The 24658-nt window shown below is 35.3% G+C and overlaps 1 gene segment (V, D, J or C); it reads right to left on the bottom strand.

Annotated features, from left to right (window-relative positions):
• Positions 1 to 2725, bottom strand: part of LOC115437881 (T-cell receptor alpha chain C region-like) — a 73861-nt gene extending 71136 nt beyond the window's left edge. The window contains 1 exon segment of the C gene segment in view: positions 2529 to 2725. Within this exon segment, the coding sequence occupies positions 2529 to 2538 (10 nt within the window).
• Between the last annotated feature and the right edge of the window lie 21933 nt (positions 2726 to 24658).

The raw sequence follows: 24658 nt of genomic DNA on the forward strand, positions 1-24658 counted from the left end.
TTTTTAAACATTTTTTAACTCTGACCTGAGTGGATGATGAGTCCAGTTCCTCTGGAGAAAATCAGTTTGTCATTTCTATTCACACAGTAACTGAAGGATGAAGGAAAACCTCACATCCACTGAAACGCCACAGATTTCACCTCAGTTTAGTTAAACTTCAAAACATTTAAACCTGGTTTAATGTAAAGTCTTTAATCTCAGATTAAAGTTTAAACCAGTTCCATCTTTAATGTTTTTTATTTTAAAACCAGACTTTTTGGATTTATCTGAATTATTTCTGGGTTTAACTTTAGACTGGGTTTAACTTTAGACCAGGTTTAACTTTAGACTGGGTCTGAACTGGACTCACGGTTTTGGACCCTCAGCCTGGTTCCGGGTCCGAAGTGGGTCCTGTATCCAGCCTGAGCAGACACACTGAGGTCCAGGACTCGACAAAAACCAGTCAACTCAGAAAAACCTTGTATGGATGTTTTTGTCTTTCTTTCTTTCTTTCTTTCTTTCTTTCTTTCTTTCTGTATTTATTTATTTGTTTATTTATTTGTTCAGTTTAAATCAAATGTATTGGATTTTTCTTTTTTTTCGTTCTTCATTTAATTCTTTTTTCACCATTTAAGGTTTTCTTTCTTTCCGCCGTCGTCTCTTTGTATTTTAGTTTTTTTTTTATCTTAAATACATTAAATCCACCTCAACTCAGAAACTGAATTGAATTTAAGTTCATGTTTTTAATTCAAATGAACTGAATATTCCCTCTGTGCTCAGGTTTTGTTTTCATTTTCATTTACTTTTTCTTATTTTAAAATGTCTGAATGTTAATAAAGTTTTACATTTAAACGTAGTTTTTTTCCACATTTATAAGATTAAAAAATATTTTTCGTGAGTTCTTTGACGTTAAATGTTGATTCGCTCGGTTTACTCAGATGCAATTCTACTGTGAAATGAGTTAAATTTTGATGTTTTTCATCTTATTTATGTTAAATTAATGTCATTTTATTCATGTGTCGATTTTTTTATTTTATTTTTTGTCTGGTTTGATTTTTACGATGGTTACAATTAGAGTCACACTGGAAAATATAAACACTATGAAATGAAGTCGTAAAATATGGAGATAAAACTCGTAATTTAATGAGAATAAAGTCAAATACAAAAACAGTAACTTTTTACGAAAACAAAGTCAGCATATTTCGACAATAAAACCATAATATTTTGAGAATAACGTAATTTAAAAACAGCTGGAAAAATACAATTTACAGAATAAAGTCGTACCCACTCATCGCATTAAAACAGAACTGGGAACATTTTGTGAGGTTCTACTTTCATTTGGAGTTTTAATGCAAATACTGTGAAACTCTGAAGACAGTTCGCACACGTTTGGGTTTGTTTTCTTGCAAGAAACAATCGGATTTGGAGCAAATAACTTTATTTTTATTACACTATTGCAAATTTATTTTCAAAATATTATGACTTTAATCTTGTAAAAATATGACATTATTTTCGTTCACTTGAGTTTTTTTTCCTAAACTATGACTTTATTCTCATAATATTTCAACTTTATTCTCGGAGTGACACGTGTTTTTATTTTTCCTATGTGGCGCGAACATGCCGTCGTAGATTTTAACATTTTTATTTATTGTTTTTAACTGAACTCCAAATGTTCAGATGTTAAATATCTGATAAAAAGTGTTTCTCACCAGGTTCAACCTTCAGTTCGGTTCCTTGGCCGAAATAAAGTCGACTCGATCCTTTTTCATTCACACTGAGACCAACACCCACACAAAATCTACTACAGTGGGTTCAGACGACACAACTGGAGCTAAAGCTGATGCACAAGGACGACGACAATAACAACACAACAATGACAACGATGACAATAACAACAACGACAACAGCGACAACGGCAACAACAACGATGATGACAACAACAACAACTACACATTTTGCTTCTTTTTGTGCATCTTTAACCTCCTCATTCGTCTCTTTTCCATTGATCCTCACATTTCGTGAATAAAACTAATGCATAAAAATTTGTCTATTGAAGATACAACAGTTTTGTCAAAACTCTTAATGAATAGTTGTTGTTAAATCCTCTTAAACCTCTTTTAAACTTCTTAAACCTGTTTAAAACCTCTTAAACCTCTTTTAAACCTCTTAAACCTGTTTAAAAACTCTTAAACCTGTTTAAAACCTCTTAAACCTCTTTAAAACCTCTTTAAAATATCTTAAACCCATTTAAAACCTTACACCTGTTTAAAACCTCTTAAACCTCTTAAACCTGTTTAAAACCTCTTAACCTTTGTGTCTTAAGGCCTTTGACCCTCATGTTCTGCTGTTTGGATCGTTTCCTTCATTGTTTTCATTGTGTAAAGTGACTCTAACACGTGTTTTAAAGTGTGATCTGATGGTAAAGGTGGCCTCACCAGGTCCATGGGGGTCTAGATCCTGAACCAGATGACCCTGCTGGTGCCCTCTCCACCTTTAACTCTGTTTGTGATCAGCTCAGTCTTTTCTGTCGTTAGGTCAATCAAACTCACCTGGTGTCATGTGTCCATCTGAGGCTCCGCCCCCTTCAGTGTCTGTCAAAAAAAATCCATTAAAGCGTCAAGCCCAAGAAAACGAGCTCCGCCTCCTCCCAGAAGGGCGTGGCCTCTCTGAAATACCTGTGATGTGTTCAAGTGCAGTATGTGTGATGTGTTCAGGTGCAGTTTGTGTGATGTGTTCAGGTGCAGTGTATCAGAACGATCCTGGACTCCTGTCTTTATGTCTTCAGAGTGAAGCCCCGCCCCCAGCCCCACCCCTCAGGACTAAATATAGCCTAACAGACAGGAAGTGGCTGACCTGGTTCTGACCCAGACTCACCTGTGACCTGAAAACACAACAAACTGACGGAACCAAAACGCACCACGAAGAAACACAGAGCGGAGTCAGTGTTGAACCATAAGGACGTGATGTCACAGGTCTAGGTCCAGGTCTGGGTCCAGGTGTAGGTCTGGGTCCAGGTGTAGGTCCAGGTGTAGGTCTGGGTCCAGGTCCAGGTCTAAGTCTGGGTCCAGATTTAGATCTAGGTCCAGGTTTAGGTCTGGGTCCAGGTCTAGGTATGGGTCCAGGTTTAGGCCTGGATCCAGGTCTAGGTCTGGGTCCAGGTGTAGGTCTGGGTCCAGGTATACGTCCAGGTCCAGGTGTGGGTCCAGGTTTAGGTCTAAGTCTGGGTCCATGTCTTGGTCTAGGTCCAGGTCTAAGTTTAGGACTAGGTCAAGGTTTAGGTCTAGGTCTGGGTCCAGGTTTATTGGTACCAGGTTATTATTACCAGGGTTATTGACACCATATTATTGTTACCAGGTTATTGATGCTAAAGCTGTTGCTGAATAACGGCTGCAGTTCTGTTCAACGTCTGTTTCATTCTGATCTGTATCTGTTTCCTGTTTCTGTTTCAATGTGGTTTCAACTGATGAACTGGAAACAAAGCGATGCCATCTTCGCACAGGAACAGGCTCCGCCCACAACCACAAACAGTCCAGTGTCAGCATGACAGCTGCACCAATGAGGAGACAGAAAACATGTCACATGGTTCAACTTCATTTGTGTTGTTTTTATTTGTGATTAAATGGTTCTTATATTTATGGTCTGAGTTTATGGATCAGAACCAAAAGCTTTTATTTACACAAACTTGTCAACAACAGAACCAACCACGTTCACACACTTCAACCACCACACAACACACAAACACAAGCATTTAGGTGGGTCAGGACACCCTGGAACCAGATCAACCAGGTCCAGGTCCAGGTCCGTTCCAGGTTTAGATCAGGATGGTTCTGATGGTCAGGATGGTGTTGAAGGCCACAGTTTTGGTGAAAACCACTCGGATCCCGTTCATGATCATCAGGTAGTAGTTCACCATGGCATGTTCTGATCCGAGAACACAACAGTTCAACACTGTGACCCGGTTCAGAGGCTGGTCCGGTCCAGATTCTGAACCAAAGCCACTTTAGATACAACACATTCTACACAACACCAACATGTGTCACTACAGAACCTCACCGGTACCAGACTCTAGTGGTTCTGTACCAGACTCTAGTGCAGGGGTGGGCAGTCCTGGTCCTCGAGGGCCGGTTTCCTGCACGTTTTACATGTTTCCCTCTTCCAACACACCTAGGTCACATGACCAGCCTATCATCAGCTCTGCAGAAGCCTGATAATGACCTTCAGGTGTGCTGGAAGAGGGACACATGTAAAACATGCAGGATACCGGCCCTCGAGGACCAGGACTGCCCACCCCTGCTCTAGTGGTTCTGTTAACCCAGAACCTCCCTGGTACCAGACTCTAATGGTTCTGATGGTTCTGTTACGCCTGTGGACAGAACCTCCCTGACTGGTCACCTGACTGTGGTGGGCGTGGTCTTGTGGACTCACCTGGTCTGCGGTCCATGCATTCCTCCACTGAAACACACAAAAAAGTCTCATTAAACTACAGTTCCCATCATGCCTTGTGTCCCCCTGTTCTAACCCTGACCCGGCGTGGGCCCGAGTCCCTGTTTGGTTTTGGGTTCGTATTGAGGTTTTGGTCCCTGCCGGGTCACGCCCAGTCCCCACCCACCGGTTGACAACACTGGTGGGCGGGAACTGGGCGTGGCTGAGCCCGTCTCTGATTGGACCCGTCGGCTCTACTCGCCCTGGTCATTGGCCTAAACCCACTGGTTGTCATGCAGATGTCATGTGGGCGTGTCTTACGTTTGCGGCTGTTGGTGGTGGCGTTCATCAGCTCACAGGACATGATGGTGTCGCTGGCATTGGCGAATCCTACGTAGTAGAACGCCTGGTCCTGTGTCGACAGGGCGGCGGCATCCACGCTTCGAGTCTCCGATTGTCCAGATTTCAGGTTCAGGACCATCTGACCCTCCTTCGGACGGAACCCGGCGGCGAGGCACACGTCAGGAGACACTGACGACCGGTCATCAGGAACCAAAGGATGGAGCACGAACAGGGATGGTTCCAACGGCTGACCTGGACAGAACCACAGACCACCTGAGACTACCTGAGACCACCCAGGACCACCCAAGACTACCTGAGACTACTTGACACCACCCAGGACCACCCAAGACCACCTGAGACTACCTGACACCACCCAGGACCACCCAAGACCATCTGAGACTACCTGAGACCACCTGAGACCACCCAGGATGATCCATGACCACCTGAGAGTACCTGAGACCACCCAAGACTACCTGAGACCACCCAGGACCACCCAAGACCACCTGTGACTACCTGACAATACCTGACACCACCCAGGACCACCCGAGACCACCTGAGACTACCTGACACCACCCGAGACTACCTGACACCACGCAGGACCACCCAAGACCACCTGAGACGACCTGAGACCACCCAGGACCACCCAAGACCACCTGAGACTACCTGAGACCACTTGAGACCACCCGAGACTACCTGAGATCACCCAAGACCACACAGGACCACCCAACACTACCTGAGACCACCTGAGACTACCTGAGACTACCTGAGACCACCTGAAACTACCTGAGACTACCCAGGACCACCCAAGACCACCTGAGACTACCTGAGACTACCTGAGACCACCCAGGACCGCCCGAGACCACCTGAGACTACCTGACACCACCCGAGACTAGCTGAGACCACGCAGGACCACTTGAGACTACCTGAGACCACCCGAGACAAGCTGAGACTGAGAGTACCTAAGACCACCCAGGACTACCTGAGACTACCTGAGACCACCTGAGACCACCCAGGACCACCTGAGACTAGCTGAGACCACCCAGGACTATCTGAGACTAGCTGAGACCACCCAGGACCACCTGAGTCTAGCAGAGACCACCCAAGACTATCTGAGACTACCTGAGACCACCTGAGACAAGCTGAGTCTACTTGAGACCAAGACTGGTCCACTGAGACCCCCAGACCAGAACCACACCACATTCACCCTCTAAACCACAGGTGTCAAACTCAGATCCTGGAGGGCCGGTATCCTGCATGTTTTACATATTTCCCTTTTCCTTCCACACCTGGTTCAGTTAATGATCAGCTCATCATCATGTTCTGCAGAAGCCTGAGAATGATGGAATGGCTTCCAGGTGTGATGGAGGAGGGAAACATCTAAAACATGCAGGATACCGGCCCTCCAGGATCTGAGTTTGACACCCCTGCTCTAAACTGTTAAACAACCTGTTCATGTTATTACAGCTTTAAATGCTCACATGACCCTGGTCACAAAAACCCTGCTCACATGACCCTGGTCACGTGACCCTGGTCACAAAAACCCTGCTCACATGACCCTGGTCACATGACCCTGGTCACATGACCCTGGTCACAAAAACCCTGCTCAGATGACCACTCCTGTTCGTCTGAATTTGAACCAAAAACCTTTGAAGTTATTTGACACAAATCAGTGTCCTGTTATTGAACAGATGAAAACCATCCACTGAAAACTGGACTAAAACTGGACCAAAACTGGACTAAAACTGGACCAAAACTGGACTAAAACTGGACTAAAACTGGACCAAAACTGGACTAAAACTGGACCAAAACTGGACTAAAACTGGACCAAAACTGGACTAAAACTGGACTAAAACTGGACCAAAACTGGACTAAAACTGGACCAAAACTGGACTAAAACTGGACTAAAACTGGACCAAAACTGGACTAAAACTGGACCAAAACTGGACTAAAACTGGACCAAAACTGGACTAAAACTGGACTAAAACTGGACCAAAACTGGACTAAAACTGGACCAAAACTGGACCAAAACTGGACTAAAACTGGACCAAAACTGGACTAAAACTGGACCAAAACTGGACTAAAACTGGACTAAAACTGGACTAAAACTGGACTAAAACTGGACCAAAACTGGACTAAAACTGGACCAAAACTGAACTAAAACTGGACTAAAACTGGACCAAAACTGGACTAAAACTGGACCAAAACTGGACTAAAACTGGACTAAAACTGGACCAAAACTGGACTAAAACTGGACCAAACTGGACCAAAACTGGACCAAAACTGGACTAAAACTGGACCAAAACTGGACCAAAACTGGACTAAAACTGGACTAAAACTGGACCAAAACTGGACTAAAACTGGACCAAAACTGGACTAAAACTGGACCAAAACTGGACCAAAACTGGACTAAAACTGGACCAAAACTGGACTAAAACTGGACCAAAACTGGACTAAAACTGGACCAAAACTGGACTAAAACTGGACCAAAACTGAACTAAAACTGGACCAAAACTGGACTAAAACTGGACCAAAACTGGACAAAAACTGGACCAAAACTGGACCAAAACTGGACCAAAACTGGACTAAAACTGGACCAAAACTGGACTAAAACTGGACCAAAACTGGACTAAAACTGGACTAAAACTGGACCAAAACTGGACTAAAACTGGACTAAAACTGGACCAAAACTGGACCAAAACTGGACCAAAACTGGACTAAAACTGGACCAAAACTGGACTAAAACTGGACTAAAACTGGACCAAAACTGGACTAATACTGGACTAAAACTGGACTAATACTGGACCAAAACTGGACCAAAACCAGTGAAATGAGTCTGAATCCAGTTCAAAGGCTTTTATTGAAGGTCTTTGAATTAAACTGAACGTCAGTTTTATCAGATTTTTCCTGTTGGAATTCTGTAAAGTTCAGGGGGCAGGGCCAAGGGCATGGTCCCAGATGGACCGCCCACTCTTGTTGGATCCATAACTGTTGAACCAGACCAGTTTCAGACAAATATTCCACAGAATTGTAAAGGTCTAAATTCCATCTGAAACAGACTCAAAGGACAACATTTACTTTAACTATCTTTTAAATGAAAAATATCTAAAACTACTACATCACAGATGGACAACAAATGAACCTCTATTTTTTTCCCAGAATTCCAAAGTTCTCCACAGTGAAGTTCCTCTGACATTTTCATCCTCAAATGTATTCAGTGTAAACCTTAAACCCTCTATTTTACAACCTGATAATTGGTTAAAAAGGGAAAAAAATGTGATCAAACCTAAATAGAAAGAGTTTAGACAAATGTCAGCGTCACAGATGGACAACAAAAGGAAATATCAAATTAAACAGTTTTATTTTAATTATCATTATCATATACATTTATTTACCATATTTACAACATACAAATAATATTAACGTTATATTCACATGTATTTTACACAGATATATGCATTTATAATTTTAAACGCTGTGTGTTTAGAATATGACGTAAATAATATAATAGTCAAATATCAGTGTATTTGATTAAATGTAGTTTATTTATAGAGTTTATAAAATGAACCCAGAATGACGGTACTAAACTGGGTCACTGTACAAACATTCACACTCACTAAAATACTCATGTTTTTCTCATTTCAATATACATTTTCCAGAAAATATAAGTAATTCCCCACCCAAAAATATGTTTGGTGTAGATTACTGTCATTTAATTTATTTGACCAGATGTGAACCTTCCCTTGACTCTGCCCTCAGACGGATTCTAATCAGAATAAAATAATATTTACAATGAAAAAACTAAAGTCAAACGTCAAAAGTCAAGTGAAAAAAAAGACTGAAAAAAAGGGAAAAGGTTTAAAATAAAAGATGATTAAAAGGGAAATAAAGTCAGTGAGACTTTACAGAAGTAAAACCATTTCATAACAAAAAAATAATAATAAAGAACTATTTAATCAGATTAAGGTATAATAATAATAATAATAATAATAATAATAATAATAATAATAATAATAATAATAATAATATGTGTTCTGCAGTTGTAGATTGCTCAGTTTGAATAAATTTGTATAAAATCCAGTTCAGACGTTAAACAGTCCAATGTTTTTGTTGTTAAATGTGGTTTTCAGCCTGAACTGAACTTTTCCATCAGATTGAATGAACTTTCCACACATTCAGGTTCAATTAAACACTGAAATGATTTAAAGAAGGTTTAAGTTCAGATGATGACCATTTAACTCATATACGCTTTATTATTATTATTATTATTAGTAGTAGTAGTAGTAGTAGTAGTAGTAGTAGTAGTAGTAGTAGTAGTAGTAGTATTATCGTTGTTGTTATTATTATTATACCTTAGTCTGATTAAATGGTTCTTTATTAAATGTTTTGTTTGTTTTTTTTATTAATTGTTCTACTTCTGTAAAGTCTCCTTTCCCTTTTACCCGTCTTTTATTTTAAACCTTTTCCTTTTTAACTGTTTTCAGTCTTTTTTTTTTCACTTTAGTCATTGGACTTTAGTTTTTTCATTGTACACATTATTTGATTCTGATTAAAGTCTGAACTTTACAGAACTCCAGCTGGACCCGTCTAATAAAACTCTGGTTCCGTTTCATTCCCAGACCTTCGTTCAACGCCTTCGAACAGAACTCAGACTCATTTCACTGGTTTTTGTCGCTGCGTTCAAACCCATTTCAGTCTGATTTCAGTGAAAATACTTGAGTAAATACATGTTCAGGGGCTTTTTTCGGTTAAACCAGTTAAACCATTTAAGCCAGTTTCACTTCTTTGAGCTTCAATGCATCTTATTCTTATTAGTTTTAACAACGAACCAATAATCAATAATCAATGACTAGACTGGGTTGAACATCAGCTAGAGTTTACACACTGCAAAAAATGATTTAGAACAAAGTGAAAAAAAACTGATTTCGCCAACATTCGTCTGATTTTTCATCTAAATAGAAAAAAATGTTTCCATATTAAACTCTTCTTGTTTAAATCAATATTTCTCCCTTTTTTTATTTTCCGTCTAATATCAGTTGGATTTTTCTCATATTAAGGTTTGTTCATATTTGATCACATCAGAGGATCCAGATAGTTTTCCTTCTGTTCAACTCAAACCACTGGAACAACTTTCAGAACCAGAACTAACGACCCAAACGGACTGGACTGGACCCAGACGGACTGAACCCAGACGGACTGAACCCAAAAGGACTGGACCCAAAAGGACTGGACCCAGACGGACTGGACTGGACCCAGACGGACTGAACCCAAAAGGACTGAACCCAGACGGACTGGACTGGACCCAGACAGACTGAACCCAAAAGGACTGAACCCAGACGGACTGAACCCAAAAGGACTGGACCCAGACAGACTGGACTGGACCCAGACAGACTGAACCCAAAAGGACTGGACCCAGACAGACTGAACCCAGACGGACTGAACCCAGACGGACTGAACCCAAACGGACTGAACCCAGACGGACTGGACTGGACCCAGACAGACTGAACCCAGACGGACTGAACCCAGACGGACTGAACCCAAAAGGACTGAACCCAGACGGACTGGACTGGACCCAGACAGACTGAACCCAGACGGACTGAACCCAAAAGGACTGAACCCAGACGGACTGAACCCAGACGGACTGAACCCAGACGGACTGAACCCAAAAGGACTGAACCCAGACGGACTGAACCCAGACGGACTGAACCCAAACGGACTGGACTGAACACTTTCCAGGTTTAAACTGTGACACTAATGATCCCACAGTTGAACACGAGCCTGGACTCATTTAATGAGTTCTTTCATCCAGTTGAAATTTATCAAGAAATGTTTTTTATTTTTTGTAATTCCTCCTTTTTCGTTTTCTTTTCAGACTCAAATTCAACATTTTAACTCATTCTATCGCAAATCAGTAGGATTTTATTTATTCTACTAAACACTGTTTTTATTTTGTTTTATTTAGTTGATAGACTTTTTTTTATTGTTTTGTTTTTTTTTTTTGATACAGTGTTTTTATGGGGGTTTTTTTTATTGTTTTTTTAGTTAATAGACTGTTTTTACTATGTTTTTATTGTTTTTTTTTTACTTGATAGAGTGTTTTTATTATGTTTTTTTAGTTGATAGTGTTTTTATTATGTTTTTATTATGTTTTTTTTTTACTTGATAGAGTGTTTTTATTATGTGATAGACTGTTTTAATTATGTTTTTTTTTAGTTGAGACTGTTTTTATTATGTTTTTTTTTTTTTTAGGTGAGACTGTTTTTATTATTTTTTAGTTGATAGACTGTTTTTATTATGTTTTTTTTGTTGAGACTGTTTTATTATGTTTTTTTAGTTGATAGACTTTTCATTATGTTTTTCAGTTGATAGACTGTTTTTATTATGATTTTTTTAGTTGAGACTATTTTTATTATGTTTTATTAGTTGATAGACTGTTTTCATTATGTTTTTTAAGTTGATAGACTGTTTTTATTATGTTTTTTAAGTTGATAGACTGTTTTCATTATGTTTTTTAGTTGATAGAGTGTTTTTATTATGCTTTTTTTTTTGTTGAGACTGTTTTTATTATTTTTTTAGTTGATAGAATGTTTTTATTATGTTTTTTTTTTGTTGAGACAATTTTCATTATTTTTTTAGTTGATAGACTGTTTTTATTATGTTTTTTTGTTGAGACTGTTTTTATTATGTTTTTTAAGTTGATAGACTTTTCATTATGTTTTTTAGTTGATAGAGTGTTTTTATTATGCTTTTTTTAGTTGAGACTGTTTTTATTATTTTTTCAGTTGATAGAGTGTTTTTATTATGGTTTTTTTTTTTTAGTTGAGACTGTTTTTATTGTTTTTTTTAGTTGATAGACTGTTTTTATTACGTTTTTTTAGCTGATAGACTGTTTTTATTATGTTTTTTTTTTTTGTTGAGACTGTTTTTATTATGTTTTTTTAGTTGATAGACTGTTTTTATGTTTTTTTTGTTGAGACTGTTTTTATTATGTTTTTTTAGCTGATAGACTGTTTTTATTGTTTTTTTTAGTTGAGACTGTTTTCATTATGTTTTTTAGTTGATAGAGTGTTTTTATTATGTTTTTTTTTTTTTTTTAGTTGAGACTGTTTTTATTGTTTTTTTTAGTTGATACTGTTTTTATTACGTTTTTTTTGTTGAGACTGTTTTTATTATGTTTTTTTAGCTGATAGACTGTTTTTATTATGTTTTTTTAGTTGATAGACTGTTTTTATGTTTTTTTTGTTGAGACTGTTTTTATTATGTTTTTTTAGCTGATAGACTGTTTTTATTATGTTTTTTTTTGTTGAGACTGTTTTTATTATGTTTTTTTAGTTGATAGACTGTTTTTATTATGTTTTTTTAGTTGATAGACTGTTTTTATGTTTTTTTTGTTGAGACTGTTTTTATTATGTTTTTTTAGCTGATAGACTGTTTTTATTATGTTTTTTTTTTTTTTTAGTTGAGACTGTTTTTATTGTGTTTTTTTTGTTGAGACTGTTTTTATTACGTTTTTTTAGTTGATAGACTGTTTTTATGTTTTTTTTGTTGAGACTGTTTTTATTATGTTTTTTTAGCTGATAGACTGTTTTTATTATGTTTTTTTTTTTTTTTAGTTGAGACTGTTTTTATTGTGTTTTTTTAGTTGACAGACTGTTTTTATTACGTTTTTTTTTAGCTGATAGACTGTTTTTATTATGTTTTTTTTGTTGAGACTGTTTTTATGTTTTTTTAGTTGATAGACTGTTTTTATTATGTTTTTTAGTTGACAGAGTGTTTTTATTATGCTTTTTTTTTGTTGAGACTGTTTTTATTGTTTTTTTTTAGTTGATAGACTGTTTTTATTACGTTTTTTTAGTTGAGACTGTTTTTATTATATATTTTTTTAGTTGATAGACTGTTTTTATTACGTTTTTTTTAGTTGAGACTGTTTTTATTATATTTTTTTTTAGTTGATAGAGTGTTTTTATTATGTTTTTTAGTTGATAGTGTTTTTATTATGTTTTTTTAGTTAATAGTGTTTTTATTATGATTTTTTAGTTAATAGGCTGTTTTTATTATGTTTTTTTAGTTAATAGACTGATATCATTGTGGGGTTTTTTTTTTAGTTAATAGACTGTTTTGATTATGTTGTATTAGTTGATAGACTGTTTTTTTATCCATTGACAGATTTTTTTGGGTTTAATTTACGATAATTAGACCAGATTTAGGAATATTAGGCTGATTTCTAGCAGGACATTTTTTACAGTGGATTTACTTTTTGACATATTTTTGTACATGTCGTCGCTGTCGGGTGGAAACCTCTTATGTCCAAAACGACAGTGGAAAAACGGTGAATATTCCAAATAAATGAAAAGAGTTAAAGACGTTTTCAACACCTTTCATTGGTTAAAGTTTTCTAAAACCATCAGGACGATGTGAAAACTGACCAATAGAATCGTCTTATGACAAAAAAAAAACAGACCAAAAATGGACTTATGAGGTTTCCATCTGACAGCATTTATAACTTGTGTTTAGATATTGTTCTGTTTTATTGTAGTGTTTCTTCTTGTTCTGTTTTCTAATGTCACTCTACTATGTTTAAGTTTGTCTGACAGTACGCATTTATCTGAGCCCAGTTTATGGGATTTTAGTAGATTTTACACTATTTCATTCTATTTGATCGTATTTTGGAGGCTTCCACTGACACTGTCTGTGTTTTTTTTTTTTTTTTTTAATAGTATTTTATTCTATTTTATAGCATTTTGGAGGCTTATATTCACCCTGTTTGTGGTATTTTATTTTATTTGATAGTATTTTATTATTAATAATAATAATAATAATAATAATAATAATAATAATAATAATAATAATAATAATAATGGATTGGATTTTATATAGCGCTTTTCTAGACACCCAAAGCACTTTACATTATTGATCCATTGTTCATTTTATTCTATTTGACAGTATTTTATTCTATTCGTTAGTATTTTGGAGGCTTCCACTCACCCTGTTTGTGGTATTTTTTTTCTATTTGACAGTATTTTATTCTATTTGATAATATTTTATTCTATTCTTTAATATTCTGGAGGCTTCCGTTCACCCTGTTTGTGGTATTTTATTCTATTTGATAGTATTTTATTAATAATAATAATAATAATAATAATAATAATAATAATAATAATAATAATAATGGATTGGATTTTATATAGCGCTTTTCTAGACACCCAAAGCACTTTACATTATTGATCCATTGTTCATTTTATTCTATTTGACAGTATTTTATTCTATTTGATAATATTTTATTCTATTCTTTAGTATTCTGGAGGCTTCCACTCACCCTGTTTGTGGTATTTTCTTGCCTTTTCGTCGGCTCAGTCCGTCCAGGCATAAACCTTGGACTCCGTCTGGATCCAACTGGCCTAAGTCGGTTTAGACTAAACTCATCCCTTCAATCCAACCCTCATGTTAAAGCCTAAAGCTGAGTCTAAAACTGGGTCTAACCCTGGTGGACATTAAAGCTGTTTTCTTACCTTTGGGCTTCACGGTGAGCTTGATGGCGTTTCCAAACTGCAGAGCGTCACAGTGTTTCAGCCTCGTACAAAAACCTCCCAGGCTGAAACTGAGGCTAAAACCGGAGGGAAGCGCCTCTGAAACCCCTGCACACGCCTCCACGGCCAGGGTTCAAAGGTCAAAGGCACACAGTCCAACAGCTAGGACACAGACAGACCAGGGGATGCCATGGGGACGCCAACGGGGACGCCACGGGGACACCGACGGGGACAGGCCGCTGTGAAGGTCTACAGCTGCTGAAGGTGGACTGAGCCCACGGGACGGGGGTTCTGGTCCGGTTCTTCTGACCCGACAGTCATGTGACCTCTAACCCTGAACTTTGGACACAGTAACCACGGTAACCGTGGTAATCCAGCATCTGCAGCGGCGGCAGGTTTTTGTTCAGCTCTGTGTGGACTTTGAATCACTGTGAGCCCACCCAGAGCACGGTGAAAAAGCCTCGTACAAAAACCTGTGACACTGAGACGAGGACGACGCCCACTACGCAGATGGGTCAGCCTCGAAACAACGGAACCACTTTAACCAGGTCAAGTAGTTTAACCACTTTAACTAGATGAACTACAATTACTACTTTAACCCTTTCATGCATGAATTATGAGAACCTTAATCACGATTTTTTTCCTGAGTGTTTTTATCCCTCTTTAGGCATAAAAATAACAATTCTATTGATTTTTGTTAGCCTATTTTTATGGAGTTACAAAAATGTCCACTCAGCTGGACACCATGCATTTAGTTTTACAACCAAAGAAACATGTATTTACTGATATACTGTGTGAAAACTATGAAATAAAAACATTTTTAATGCTGCTAATCTGATGTTTTCTCACATTTTAACATACCTGCATGGAGATAATATGCAAAAAATCCCTGTTAATTACAGTCTAATAACAATTAGCAGTTTTTTTTACGCTCAAACATCTTACTGCAGATCAGGTTTATCTAGAACAGCAAAGTTACAGTAATGGTCTGAATTACAGTGTATGGGATGATGCATAAGTGTCCAGTGTGTTGGCTGATATGGAACTAAAACAACAAAATCCATGAATAGACAAGGGAACACTTTTGAACAGCTGTCCACTGTAGTGACCAGTGTGCATGAAAGGGTTAACTACTTCAACTAGTTGAACTACATGTACTACATTAACTATCTGAACTACATTAACTACTTTAACTGTTTTAACTACTTTAACTACTTTAACTGTTTTAACTACTTTAACTACTTTATCTGTTTTAACTACTTTATCTGTTTTAACTACTTTAACTGCTTTATCTGTTTTAACTGCTTTAACTGTTTTAACTACTTTATCTGTTTTAACTACTTTAACTACTTTAACTGTTTTAACTACTTTAACTACTTTAACTGTTTTAACTACTTTAACTACTTTATCTGTTTTAACTGCTTTAACTGTTTTATCTGTTTTAACTGCTTTAACTGTTTTAACTACTTTAACTACTTTATCTGTTTTAACTGCTTTAACTGTTTTAACTACTTCATCTGTTTTAACTGCTTTAACTGTTTTAACTACTTTAACTACTTTATCTGTTTTAACTGCTTTAACTGTTTTAACTACTTTATCTGTTTTAACTGCTTTAACTGTTTTAACTGTTTTAACTGCTTTAACTGTTTTAACTGTTTTAACTGCTTTAACTGTTTTATCTGTTTTAACTCCTTTAACTGTTTTAACTACTTTAACTACTTTATCTGTTTTAACTGCTTTAACTGTTTTAACTACTTTATCTGTTTTAACTGCTTTCACTGTTTTAACTACTTTAATTACTTTATCTGTTTTAACTGCTTTAACTGTTTTAACTACTTTAACTGTTTTAACTACTTTATCTGTTTTAACTGCTTTAACTGTTTTAACTACTTTAACTACTATAACTGTTTTAACTGTTTTAACTGTTTTAACTACTTTAACTGTTTTAACTACATTAACTACTTTAACTGTTTTAAATACTTTAACTATTTAAACTGTTTTAACTACTATAACTGTTTTAACTACTTTAACTATTTTAACTGTTTTAACTACATTAAATGTTTTAACTACTTTAAATGTTTTAACTACATTAACTACTTTAACTGTTTTAAATACTTTAACTATTTTAACTGTTTTAAATACTTTAACTATTTTAACTATTTTAACTGTTTTAACTGTTTTAACTACATTAACTACTTTAACTTTTTTAACTACATTAACTACTGTAACTGTTTTAAATACTTTAACTATTTAAACTGTTTTAACTACTTTAACTATTTTAATTAGTTTAACTGTTTTAACTACTTTAACTGTTTTAACTACATTAACTACTTTAACAGTTTTAACCACATTAACTACTTTAACTGTTTTAAACACTTTAACTATTTCAACTGTTTTAACTTCTTTAACTGTGTTAACTACTTTAACTGTTTTAACTACTATAACTGTTTTAACTACTTTAACTATTTTAACTGTTTTAACTACTTTAAATGTTTTAACTACATTAACTACTTTAACTGTTTTAACTGTTTTAACTACATTAACTACTTTAACTGTTTTAAATACTTTAACTATTTAAACTGTTTTAACTACTTTAACTATCTTAACTGTTTTAAGTACTTTAACTGTTTTAACTACATTAACTACTTTAACTGTTTAAATACTTTAACTACTTTAACTGTTTTAACTACTTTAACGATTTTAACTGTTTTAACTACTTTAAATTTTTAAACTACATTAACTACTTTAACTGTTTTAACTGCTTTAACTGTTTTAACTACTTTAACTGTTTTAAATGCTTCAACTATTTAAACTGTTTTAACTACTTTAACTACTTTATCTGTTTTAACTGCTTTAACTGTTTTAACTACTTCATCTGTTTTAACTGCTTTAACTGTTTTAACTACTTTAACTACTTTATCTGTTTTAACTGCTTTAACTGTTTTAACTACTTTATCTGTTTTAACTGCTTTAACTGTTTTAACTGTTTTAACTGCTTTAACTGTTTTAACTGTTTTAACTGCTTTAACTGTTTTATCTGTTTTAACTCCTTTAACTGTTTTAACTACTTTAACTACTTTATCTGTTTTAACTGCTTTAACTGTTTTAACTACTTTATCTGTTTTAACTGCTTTCACTGTTTTAACTACTTTAATTACTTTATCTGTTTTAACTGCTTTAACTGTTTTAACTACTTTAACTGTTTTAACTACTTTATCTGTTTTAACTGCTTTAACTGTTTTAACTACTTTAACTACTATAACTGTTTTAACTGTTTTAACTGTTTTAACTACTTTAACTGTTTTAACTACATTAACTACTTTAACTGTTTTAACTGTTTTAACTACATTAACTACTTTAACTGTTTTAAATACTTTAACTATTTAAACTGTTTTAACTACTTTAACTATCTTAACTGTTTTAAGTACTTTAACTGTTTTAACTACATTAACTACTTTAACTGTTTAAATACTTTAACTACTTTAACTGTTTTAACTACTTTAACGATTTTAACTGTTTTAACTACTTTAAATTTTTAAACTACATTAACTACTTTAACTGTTTTAACTGCTTTAACTGTTTTAACTACTTTAACTGTTTTAAATGCTTCAACTATTTAAACTGTTTTAACTACTTTAACTACTTTATCTGTTTTAACTGCTTTAACTGTTTTAACTACTTCATCTGTTTTAACCGCTTTAACTGTTTTAACTACTTTAACTACTTTATCTGTTTTAACTGCTTTAACTGTTTTAACTACTTTATCTGTTTTAACTGCTTTAACTGTTTTAACTGTTTTAACTGCTTTAACTGTTTTAACTGTTTTAACTGCTTTAACTGTTTTATCTGTTTTAACTCCTTTAACTGTTTTAACTACTTTAACTACTTTATCTGTTTTAACTGCTTTAACTGTTTTAACTACTTTATCTGTTTTAACTGCTTTCACTGTTTTAACTACTTTAATTACTTTATCTGTTTTAACTGCTTTAACTGTTTTAACTACTTTAACTGTTTTAACTACTTTATCTGTTTTAACTGCTTTAACTGTTTTAACTACTTTAACTACTATAACTGTTTTAACTGTTTTAACTACTTTAACTGTTTTAACTACATTAACTACTTTAACTGTTTTAAATACTTTAACTATTTAAACTGTTTTAACTACTATAACTGTTTTAACTACTTTAACTATTTTAACTGTTTTAACTACATTAAATGTTTTAACTACTTTAAATGTTTTAACTACATTAACTACTTTAACTGTTTTAAATACTTTAACTATTTTAACTGTTTTAAATACTTTAACTATTTTAACTATTTTAACTGTTTTAACTGTTTTAACTACATTAACTACTTTAACTTTTTTAACTACATTAACTACTGTAACTGTTTTAAATACTTTAACTATTTAAACTGTTTTAACTACTTTAACTATTTTAATTAGTTTAACTGTTTTAACTACTTTAACTGTTTTAACTACATTAACTACTTTAACAGTTTTAACCACATTAACTACTTTAACTGTTTTAAACACTTTAACTATTTCAACTGTTTTAACTTCTTTAACTGTGTTAACTACTTTAACTGTTTTAACTACTATAACTGTTTTAACTACTTTAACTATTTTAACTGTTTTAACTACTTTAAATGTTTTAACTACATTAACTACTTTAACTGTTTTAAATACTTTAACTATTTTAACTGTTTTAACTACGTTAACTACTTTAACTGTTTTAACTACATTAACTACTTTAACTGTTTTAACTGTTTTAACTACATTAACTACTTTAACTGTTTTAAATACTTTAACTATTTAAACTGTTTTAACTACTTTAACTATCTTAACTGTTTTAAGTACTTTAACTGTTTTAACTACATTAACTACTTTAACTGTTTAAATACTTTAACTACTTTAACTGTTTTAACTACTTTAACGATTTTAACTGTTTTAACTACTTTAAATTTTTAAACTACATTAACTACTTTAACTGTTTTAACTGCTTTAACTGTTTTAACTACTTTAACTGTTTTAAATGCTTCAACTATTTAAACTGTTTTAACTACTTTAACTATTTTAACTGTTTTAACTACTTTAACTGTTTTAACTACATTAACTACTTGAACTGTTTTAACTACATTAACTACTTGAACTGTTTTAACTTCTTTCACTGTTTTAACTACATTAACTACTTTAACTGTTTTAAATACTTTAACTATTTAAACTGTTTTAACTACTTTAACTATTTTAACTACTTTAACTTTTTTAACTACATTCACTATTTGAACTGTTTTAACTACATTAACTACTTTAACAGTTTTAAATACTTTAACTATTTTAACTGTTTTAAGTACTTTAACTATTTTAACTACATTAACTACTTTAACTGTTTTAACTACAGTAACTATTTTAACTGTTGGTTTTAGTTTATGAAGTCGACGTCATCATAGAATCCTTTTCCTGATTCATGTTATTTAAGACATTATATTATATTATATTATATTATTTTATATTATATTATTTTATATTATTTTATATATTGATATTATCTAGTCTAATATAATCCAGTCTAGTCTAGTGCAGTCTAATAAAATTTAGTCTAATCTAACATAATCCAGTCGAATATTTTCTAGTCTAATATAATCTTGTCTAGTCTAAAATAATCCAGTCTAAACTAATATATTCTATTCTATTCTATTCTATTCTATTCTATTCTATTCTAATACAATGTAGTTTAATCTACTGTAATTTAATCTAATATAATCTAGTCTAGTCTAATCTAATGGAGTCTAGTATAGTTTAATCTAGTCTAATACAATTTTATCTAGTGTAATCTAGTCCGGTCTAATATAATCTAGTCTGGTCTAGACTAATCTACTCTAATCTAGTCTAACCCTAATGTAATCTAGTTTAATCCAGTCTAGTCTAATCTAGTCTAGTCTAATCTAATGGAGTCTAGTTTAATCTAGTCTAATACAATTTTATCTCGTCTAATGTAGTCCGGTCTAATATAATCTAGTCTGGTCTACACTAATCTACTCTAATCTAGTCTAACCCTATGTAATCTAGTTTAATCTAGTCTAGTCTAATCTAGTCTAGTCTAATCTAACATAGTCTGGTCTAATCTAGTCTAGTCCAGTCTAATATAATCTAGTCTGGTCCAGTCTAATATAATCTAGTCTAGTCTAGCCTAATTTAATCTAGTCTAGTCTGGTCTAGTCTAATATAATCTAGTCTCGTCTAATCCAGTATAATCTAGTCTAGTCTAATCTAATATAATCTAGTCTAGTCTAGTCCAATCTAATATAATCTAGTCTAGTCCAATCTAGTCTAGTCCAATCTAACATAATCTAGTCTAGTCTAATCCAGTGTAGTCTAAAATTATCCAGTCTAGTTAAATCTAATATAATCTAGTCTGATCCAGTCTAGTCTAATGTAATCAAATACATCTAGTCTAGTCGAATATAATCTAGCCTGGTCTAGTCTAATCTAATCTAATCTAGTGTTAAACTAGTCTAATATAATCTAATGTAGTCTAGTCCAGTCTAATATGATCTAGTCAAATCCAGTCTAACATAATATAGTCTAGTTCAGTCTAATATAATCTAGTCTATCCTAGTCTAATCCAATCTAGTCTAGTCCAGTCTAATATAATCTAGTCTGGTCCAGTCTAGTTTTATCTAGTCTAATCCAGTCTAGTCTAATCTAGTCTAATATTATCTAGTCTAATGTAGTCTAGTCCAGTCTAATACAATCTGGTCTAGTCTAATCTAGTCTAGTCTACTCCAGTCTAGTCTAATCTAGTCTAGTCTAATATTATCTAGTCTAATGTAGTCTAGTCCAGTCTAATACAATCTAGTCTAGTCTAATCTAGTCTAGTCTAATCTAGTATTTGTCGAGTCTAGTCTAGTCTCATTATCTAGTCTAGTATAATCTAATCTAGTCCAGTCTAATCTTGTCTAGTCCAGTCTAATCTAGTCTAGTCCAGTCTAATATAATCTAGTCTAATATTATCTAGTCCAGTCTAGTCCAGACTAATATAATCTAGTCTGGTCTAGTCTAGTCCAGTCTTATCTAATGTGATCTAGTATTATCTAGTCTAGTCTAATATAATTTAGTCTAGTCCAGTCCAGTCCAGACTAATATAATCTAGTCTGGTCTAGTCTAGTCCAGTTTTATCTAATCTAATTCAGTATTATCTAGTCTAGTCTAATATAATCTAGTCTAGTCCAGTCTAATATAATCTAGTCTGGTCTAGTCCGGTCTAATCTAATATAATCTAGTCTTAAACTAGACTAGTCTTGAACTAGTCTAATATAATCGAATCTAGTCTAGTCCAGTCTAATCTAGTCTAGTCCAGTCTAGTCTAATATAATCTAGTCCAGTCCAGTCCAGTCTAATGACAGAGCAGATCTGGGTCCTACTTAAAGCGTCTGTTTCCCTGCTGGCCTCTGCAGGTCTTTCCGTGTCCCTGCTGACCTCTGCAGGTTTTCCCGTGGCCCTGCTGACCTCTGCAGGTTTTCCCGTGGCCCTGCTGGCCTGTGCAGGTTTTTGTTCAGGTCTCAGACTCACTGGAGTCACTGTGGAACGTGAACACGATGAAAAAGCCTCGTACAAAAACTGTTCAACGGTTCGTGGATGGGAGCGAAGCAGCAGCAGAACCAGGTGGTTTTGGTTTGATCCCACAAACCCTCAGTGGTTTATTATCTGATGGGAACCTGAACCCACCGGAGGTCACATGACCCCACCCCCACTCCCCATGCCTGTAGACAGGCAGCTGCTGGTCATGTGACTGTTGAACTTCGACACAGTTCCCTGATGTTCATGCAGGTTTAGGGGCTCCTCACAGACGGTCTCAACATCTTCTGTCACATCATTGGTCCATTTTCCTTTCACGACTGATCAGTTAGTGCAAACGTTGACCTTTGACCTTTGGACCGAACACAACTGGATGACCTTCAACAAACCATCAGATGTTTCATCAACACATTCAGTTCTACATCCAACATTTGTGTGGATTTAGTGGTGCCATGGTTCAGGTGGTAGAGCGGGTAGTCCAATAACTGAAGGGTTGGCGGTTCAAATCCAGCTCTGGTCTAGTCAGTCTGCTGTGTCCTTGGACAAAACACTTCACCCTCTTTGTCTCCAGTGTCACTCACACTGGTGTATGAATGTTTGGTGGTGGGAGGGGCCGTAGGCGCAGATCGTCAGCCACGCTTCTGTCAGTCTGCCCCAGAACAGCTGTGGATACACATGGAGTTTAACACCACCAGAGTGTGGATACACATGGAGTTTAACACCACCAGAGTGTGGATACACATGGAGTTTAACACCACCAGAGTGTGGATACACATGGAGTTTAACACCACCAGAGGGAGAATGCGAGAGTGAATGAATAATGGAGAGCACTTTGAGTGACCAAAAAAGCGCTATAGAAATCTAATCCATTATTATTATTATTATTATTATTGCTAATTTAGCACTCGTGCCTCACAGCAAGAAGGTCCTGGGTTCGATTCCAACACCAGTCAACGGGGGGTGGGACCTTTCTGTGTGGAGTTTGCATGTTCTCCCCGTGTCTGCGTGGGTTCTCTCCGGGTACTCCGGCTTCCTCCCACCATCCAAACACATGCACTAATAGGTTAATTGGTTAATCTAAATTGTCCACAGGTGTGAATGTGAGAGTGATTGTTTGTCTCTATATGTTCAGCCCTGCGATGAACTGGCGACTTGTCCAGGGTGAACCCCGCCTTCGCCCCTATGTAGCTGAGATAGGCTCCAAGCGACCCCCGTGACCCTAGTGAGGATAAAGCAGGTTCAGAAAATGAATGAATATTATGACTATTATTATTAACATTTACACAGTGGTGGATTGGAAGAGAAGGTCTTGGGTCCTCATGTATAAAGACTTGTGTGGATTTCATACGTAAACCTGGCATACGCTGAAATCCAGAAAAGTCTGTACGCACAAAAAAAAATCCAGATGAACAAAACTGTGTACGCCTGTATCCAAGCACACTTCCTTTATTCATCCCAATCAGCTGGAATTGAGTGCATATGTTGGAGTACCTGACTCCTCCCTCTCCACGCCCACATATGCGCTCAGTTCCAGCTGATTGGGATGTATTAGGGAAGTGTGCTTGGACTCGGGCATACGCAGTTTTATTCATCTGGATTTTTTTGTGCGTTCGGACTTTTCTGGATTTGGGCGTTCGCCAGGTTTATGTATGAAATTCACGCAAGTCTTTGTACATGAGGCCCCTGGTCCAGCAGAACCCACATCCATACCAGTGTCAGTGTCCTCCTGTAGTTGAGTCCTGGATAACACCTGCAGATGATCGTGTGTTGGTGTCTTCTCCATTAACATCCCAGTGGCTCCACCTGCTGGTGCTTTAACGTCTACACATGAACACAGGGTCTAAACACACAAATGTCCCGTCACAAAGAACTTTGATTGATTCCCATTCCAACATTTATTTCAATATAAAGTATCTCCTTGTTTTGAATAATCCCATATGGTCCAACTAAAGCAAAAATGAATTTAAAAGTATAAACATGGGTCATTTATCAAAGCTAATCTGTCAGATTTCTCTAAAATGTCCCGTCAGAGAGATTTCAAATAGTGTGTTTTGACCCAACAGGAGTCCATTCAAACAGTTTCAAATACGAGTCGTTTGTATCTACAGGTACTTTCAGACGTTTACTGTGTGTATGTGTGTGTGTATGTGTGGGGGGTCTACCCGTGATCCTTTCATCCCTGTGCCCCCCCGCCCCTATTGAACCCTGGACATGTTGAAGACACTGTAGTTGTTCAACTTGTTCTTTTTCAGAATGAGACTGAAAACGTTCCCAAACTGGACAAACGTGTGTTCGAACAGACGGAACGGAACACTGACATGAACATCAAACAGGTTCAGCAGCAAAAATCACATGAACCAGTCAAATAAATATTCAAATATGGTCCGTGGATCTGTGGGGAACTGGGTTTTATTTTCAGAAACAAAGCAAAAAACTAGAGGTTCATTTGATTTTCGTTTTAAAACAGAATTGAAAGTAAATTTCAAGGCCTTTTTCTTTTTCAGCATCAACAAGGATAAACCAAATTTAAAAAGAACGATTGATTTTGTGTTCTCTAATAAAAAATAAAGTTACTACCTGTCAGAAATGGACGAACAGACCAAAAACACTTGTTTTTTTTTCATATTCTGAGACCAAATGTCTCAGAGCACTAATGCCGAGGTCACAAAGATTCTTATGAAATCTGGACTTCGTAGACATGCTCGCTCCACGAATGTCTATGAAGTCCAGGTTTCATACAAACTGGAAGATTCACCAGTAAAACCCATGGAGTCGGACCAATGCCAGTGGACAGACACACTGGGTTTACGTTCAA

This window comes from Sphaeramia orbicularis, chromosome 17, assembly GCF_902148855.1.
Source record: "Sphaeramia orbicularis chromosome 17, fSphaOr1.1, whole genome shotgun sequence".
Classification (NCBI taxonomy): Eukaryota; Metazoa; Chordata; class Actinopteri; order Kurtiformes; family Apogonidae; genus Sphaeramia; species Sphaeramia orbicularis.